The sequence below is a fragment of the Phyllobates terribilis genome, unplaced genomic scaffold (genome assembly GCF_046119375.1).
Source record: "Phyllobates terribilis strain yellow unplaced genomic scaffold, ASM4611937v1 Scaffold_7__3_contigs__length_470593459, whole genome shotgun sequence".
In the NCBI taxonomy this organism is placed as follows: domain Eukaryota; kingdom Metazoa; phylum Chordata; class Amphibia; order Anura; family Dendrobatidae; genus Phyllobates; species Phyllobates terribilis.
Window position 1 is genome coordinate 7545277 of NW_027362767.1, and position 6218 is coordinate 7551494.

The window sequence follows — 6218 nt, forward strand, 5'->3', positions numbered from 1 at the left end:
GTTTCTGTGTTTCCCGGGTCGTCTGTCTCAGTACACGTCTCTGTGTTTCCCGGGTTATCTGTCTCAGTACACGTTTCTGTGTTTCCCGGGTCGTCTGTCTCTGTACACGTCTCTGTGTTTCCCGGGTCTTCTGTCTCTGTACACGTCTCTGTGTTTCCCGGGTCGTCTGTCTCTGTACACGTCTCTGTGGATGGAAAGTGTTGGTTGCTTCAGGGTGGACGCCTCGCTGCTTCCCGTCACTTCCTGCCCTCGCTCGGTCGGGGTTTTCCTGGGTGATTTTTGCCCCGGTCCTCTGGGTTTTCTGCTGATTGACCTTTCAGATGTTTCCTTCATGTCATTTGCAGCTCAGGTCCCCAAATACCAAAACCACAGGAAGAAGGAGACGGCAGAGCGACAGAGACGGCAGAGCGACAGAGACGGCAGAGCGACAGAGACGGCAGAGCTGACACTGCCTCACAACAGACGGGCGGCCAGAGCGGCAGGACATGCAACCTGACTCTGACAGCAATGAGCCCGAATACGTCAGCTCCCCCTCCAGCAGCAAACAGGTACCGAACCGCTGACCAGTGATGTCAGCGCTCTCATGCTGTGATGTCACTCTGCTCTGTGTGATGTCAGCGCTTCCATGGTGTGATGTCACTCTGCTCTGTGTGATGTCAGCGCTTCCATGGTGTGATGTCACTCTGCTCTGTGTGATGTCACGCTCTCATGGTGTGATGTCACTCTGCTCTGTGTGATGTCAGCGCTCTCATGCTGTGATGTCACTCTGCTCTGTGTGATGTCAGCGCTTTCATTGTGTGATATCACTCTGCTCTGTATGATGTCACGCTCTCATGGTGTGATGTCACTCTGCTCTGTATGATGTCACGCTCTCATGCTGTGATGTCACTCTGCTCTGCGTGATGTCAGCGCTCTCATGGTGTGATGTCACTCTGCTCTGTGTGATGTCACGCTCTCATGGTGTGATGTCACTCTGCTCTGTGTGATGTCACGCTCTCATGGTGTGATGTCACTCTGCTCTGTATGATGTCACGCTCTCATGCTGTGATGTCACTCTGCTCTGCGTGATGTCAGCGCTCTCATGGTGTGATGTCACTCTGCTCTGTGTGATGTCACGCTCTCATGGTGTGTTGTCACTCTGCTCTGTGTGATGTCAGCGCTCTCATGGTGTGATGTCACGCTCTCATGCTGTGATGTCACTCTGCTCTGTGTGATGTCAGCGCTCTCATGCTGTGATGTCACTCTGCTTTGTGTGATGTCAGCGCTCTCATGGTGTGATGTCACTCTGCTCTGTATGATGTCACGCTCTCATGCTGTGATGTCACTCTGCTCTGTGTGATGTCACGCTCTCATGGTGTGTTGTCACTCTGCTCTGTGTGATGTCACGCTCTAATGGTGTGATGTCACTCTGCTCTGTGTGATGTCACGCTCTCATGGTGTGATGTCACTCTGCTCTGTGTGATGTCACACTCTCATGGTGTGATGTCACACTCTCATGGTGTGATGTCACTCTGCTCTGTGTGATGTCACACTCTCATGGTGTGATGTCACTCTGCTCTGTGTGATGTCACGCTCTCATGGTGTGATGTCACTCTGCTCTGTGTGATGTCACGCTCTTAGGGTGTGATGTCACTCTGCTCTGTGTGATGTCACACTCTTATCTGGTGATGCCACGTTCTAGTTGGATTATGTCACACTCTCTTTGTGTGATATCACTCTGCTCTTGTCGGGTGATGTTATGCTACTTTGTGTGATGCAACACTCTTGTCAGGTGATGCCACGATGTCGTTGAGTGATGCCGTGCTCTTATCGGTTGATGCCACGCTCTCGTCGGGTGAAGCAGTGCTATTGTCGCGCGATGTCACACTGCTATGTGTGATGCCACGCTCTTGTCGGGTGATGCCACGCTCTCGTCAGGTGATGTCACACTGCTCTGTGTGATGCCACTCTCTTGTCTGGTGATGCCACACTCTTGTCAGGTGATACCACGCTCTTGTCGAGTGATACCACGCTCTCGTCAGGTGATGTCACACTGCTCTATGTGATGCCACGCTCTTGTCGGGTGATGTCACACTGCTCTGTGTGATGCCACGCTCTAGTCAGATGATGTCACACTGCTCTGTGTGATGCCACGCTCTAGTCAGATGATGTCACACTGCTCTGTGTGATGCCACGCTCTAGTCGGATGATGTCACACTGCTCTGTGTGATGCCACGCTCTAGTTGGGTGATGTCACACTGCTCTATGTGATGCCACGCTCTTGTCGGGTGATGTCACACTGCTCTGTGTGATGCCACGCTCTAGTCAGATGATGTCACACTGCTCTGTGTGATGCCACGCTCTAGTCAGATGATGTCACACTGCTCTGTGTGATGCCACGCTCTAGTCGGATGATGTCACACTGCTCTGTGTGATGCCACGCTCTAGTTGGGTGATGTCACACTGCTCTGTGTGATGCCACGCTCTAGTCGGATGATGTCACACTGCTCTATGTGATGCCACGCTCTTGTCGGGTGATGTCACACTGCTCTGTGTGATGCCACGCTCTAGTCAGATGATGTCACACTGCTCTGTGTGATGCCACGCTCTAGTCGGATGATGTCACACTGCTTTGTGTGATGCCGCGCTCTTGTCAGGTGATGCCACGCTCTCGTCAGGTGATGTCACACTGCTCTTGTCTGATGATGCCACGCTTTCGTCAGGCGATGTCACACTACTCTTGTCGGGTGATGCCACGCTCTCGTAAGGTGATGTCACACTGCTCTGTGTGATGCCACGCTCTAGTCGGATGATGTCACACTGCTTTGTGTGATGCCGCGCTCTTGTCAGGTGATGCCACGCTCTCGTCAGGTGATGTCACACTGCTCTTGTCTGGTGATGCCACGCTTTCGTCAGGCGATGTCACACTACTCTTGTCGGGTGATGCCACGCTCTCGTCAGGTGATGTCACACTGCTCTGTGTGATGCCACGCTCTTGTCTGGTGATACCACGCTCTTGTCAGGTGATGACACGCTCTTGTCGAGTGATACCACGCTCTCGTCAGGTGATGTCACACTGCTCTGTGTGATGCTACGCTCTTGTCAGGTGATGCCACACTCTCATCTGGTGATGCCACGCTCTTGTCGAGTGATGCCACGCTCTCGTCAGGTGATGTCACACTGCTCTGTGTGATGCCACGCTCTAGTCGGATGATGTCACACTGCTCTGTGCGATGCCACGCTCTAGTCGGATGATGTCACACTGCTCTGTGTGATGCCGCGCTCTTGTCAGGTGATGCCACGCTCTCGTCTGGTGATGCCACGCTCTCGTCAGGTGATGTCACATTGCTCTGTGTGATGCTACGCTCTTGTCAGGTGATGCCACACTCTCATCTGGTGATGCCACGCTCTTGTCAAGTGATGCCACGCTCTCGTCAGGTGATGTCACACTGCTCTGTGTGATGCCACGCTCTCGTCAGGTGATGTCACTCTGCTCTGTGTGATGCCACGCTCTAGTCGGATGATGTCACACTGCTCTGTGTGATGCCACGCTCTAGTCGGATGATGTCACACTGCTCTGTGTGATGCCACGCTCTAGTCGGATGATGTCACACTCCTCTGTGTGATGCCCTACTCTTGTCGGGTGATGTCACACTGCTCTGTGTGATGCCACGCTCTAGTCGGATGATGTCACACTGCTCTGTGTGATGCCGCGCTCTTGTCAGGTGATGCCACGCTCTTGTCGAGTGACAGCACGCTCTCGTCAGGTGATGTCACTCTGCTCTGTGTGATGCCCTGCTCTTGTCGGGTGATGTCACACTGCTCTGTGTGATGCCACGCTCTAGTCGGATGATGTCACACTGCTCTGTGTGATGCCACGCTCTAGTCGGATGATGTCACACTGCTCTGTGTGATGCCCTACTCTTGTCGGGTGATGTCACACTGCTCTGTGTGATGCCACGCTCTAGTCGGATGATGTCACACTGCTCTGTGTGATGCCGCGCTCTTGTCAGGTGATGCCACGCTCTTGTCGAGTGACAGCACGCTCTCGTCAGGTGATGTCACTCTGCTCTGTGTGATGCCCTGCTCTTGTCGGGTGATGTCACACTGCTCTGTGTGACGCCACGCTCTTGTCAGGTGATGCCGCGCTCTCGTCTGGTGATGCCACGCTCTCCTCAGGTGATGCCACGCTCTCCTCAGGTGATGTCACACTGCTCTGTGTGATGCCACGCTCTTGTCAGGTGATGCCACACTCTCGTCTGGTGATGCCACGCTCTCCTCAGGTGATGCCACGCTCTCCTCAGGTGATGTCACACTGCTCTGTGTGATGCCACGCTCTTGTCAGGTGATGCCACGCTCTTGTCAGGTGATGCCACGCTCTCCTCAGGTGATGCCACACTCTCGTCAGGTGATGTCACACTGCTCTGTGTGATGCCACGCTCTTGTCAGGTGATGCCACGCTCTCCTCAGGTGATGCCACGCTCTCATCAGGTGATGTCACACTGCTCTGTGTGATGCCACGCTCTTGTCAGGTGATGCCACGCTCTTGTCAGGTGATGCCACGCTCTTGTCAGGTGATGCCACGCTCTTTTGTGATGTTTTCTTTGATTCTGCAGGATTCTTCCGACGATATGAAAAAAGTTCAGAGACGAGAAAAGAATCGAATCGCTGCCCAAAAGAGTCGCCAGCGTCAGACCCAGAAGGCGGACACCCTACATGTGGTGAGGGACCTGTACACCAGGGGCAGCACTGACATGGGGTGACTGCTGTATAGATGATGGGGGTAGTAGTTGGCCAGTGGTTGTTGTCTAAGCTCATCCTCTTGTCTCCAACCAGGAAAGCGAAAACATTGAGCGGCTGAATGCGGCGCTGCGCAGGGAAATCCGCTGTCTGCGCGACGAGCTGAAGTATCTGACGTGTGTCCTGAGCAGTCACCAGTCCATCTGCTCCATGCCAGCAGAGCCCCCCGCTGCAGCCCCCCGCTACCAGCACTGACACGTGAGCACCCTGCCAAAAGAGAGCTACTTCAGCACATGATCCGTCTCCACCCGTTGTGTCCACACGGAGTGTCAGCTCTTGTGCCACTGTGACTCCTGGAGTTATACAGGCAGAGAATATCATTGCTCTCTTCACAGATGGAGCAGGTTTAGTTGTAGCAATTCTTACCGTGTTTCAGATTTCTTCTGCTGCTCGGTTCCAAGTAATGTGAACCCAAGATGGGAAATAAAATGGCGTAAACTCTGACATTGTGTGCGCTAAAGTCTGCTCCACCAGCCATGTATACACCGGTGTAAGAGGAGGACACAAAATCCAAATCACCTTTAAAAATGCAACATCCGCCCCATATGAGATGTCTACGTCTCCCCCTGCTGGGTGCACACTGTGCTGCATGAGGCGACAACAGATACAAAGGCTGAGAAACTACCAAAATTACCATCACATGGTGAAAATCTCATCAGATGCCTCCAAAAGAGACACCGTGCTGAGAAACATCTCTCACTACTCTGCTGGTGCAGTCACTGTATACATACATTACATTACTGATCCTGAGTTACATCCTGTATTATACTCCAGAGCTGCACTCACTATTCTGCTGGTGCAGTCACTGTGTACATACATTACATTACTGATCCTGAGTTACATCCTGTATTATACTCCAGAGCTGCACTCACTATTCTGCTGGTGCAGTCACTGTGTACATACATTACATTACTGATCCTGAGTTACATCCTGTATTATACTCCAGAGCTGCAGTCACTATTCTGCTGGTGCAGTCACTGTATACATACATTACATTACTGATCCTGAGTTACATCCTGTATTATCCTCCAGAGCAGCACTCACTATTCTGCTGGTGCAGTCACTGTGTACATACATTACATTACTGATCCTGAGTTACATCCTGTATTATACTCCTGAGCTGCACTCACTATTCTGCTGGTGCAGTCACTGTGTACATACATTACATTACTGATCCTGAGTTACCTCCTGTATTATACTCCAGAGCTGCACTCACTATTCTGCTGGTGCAGTCACTGTGTACATACATTACATTACTGATCCTGAGTTACATCCTGTATTATACTCCTGAGCTGCACTCACTATTCTGCTGGTGCAGTCACTGTGTACATACATTACATTACTGATCATGAGTTACATCCTGTATTATACTCCAGAGCTGCACTTACTATTCTGCTGGTGCAGTCACTGTTTACATACATTACATTACTGATCCTGAG

General features: G+C 51.9%; 1 protein-coding gene across 1 annotated transcript; it reads left to right on the plus strand.

Moving 5' to 3' along the window:
* Positions 1 to 213: 213 nt before the first annotated feature.
* Positions 214 to 5217, plus strand: BATF (basic leucine zipper ATF-like transcription factor). Its single transcript, XM_073637459.1, has 3 exons — positions 214 to 548; positions 4596 to 4700; positions 4816 to 5217. Exons 1-3 carry the CDS (start codon positions 486 to 488, stop codon positions 4972 to 4974), a joined length of 327 nt encoding a protein of 108 aa, XP_073493560.1. The 5' UTR covers positions 214 to 485; the 3' UTR covers positions 4975 to 5217.
* Positions 5218 to 6218: the final 1001 nt, after the last annotated feature.

Bases quoted from the DNA above. Each gene is read 5' to 3' on its own strand.
- BATF (XM_073637459.1), top strand. From the start codon at position 486: ATGCAACCTGACTCTGACAGCAATGAGCCCGAATACGTCAGCTCCCCC. The intron at 549-4,595 runs GTACCGAACCGC...TTGATTCTGCAG, and splicing joins CCCCCTCCAGCAGCAAACAG to GATTCTTCCGACGATATGAA. The intron at 4,701-4,815 runs GTGAGGGACCTG...GTCTCCAACCAG, and splicing joins AGGCGGACACCCTACATGTG to GAAAGCGAAAACATTGAGCG.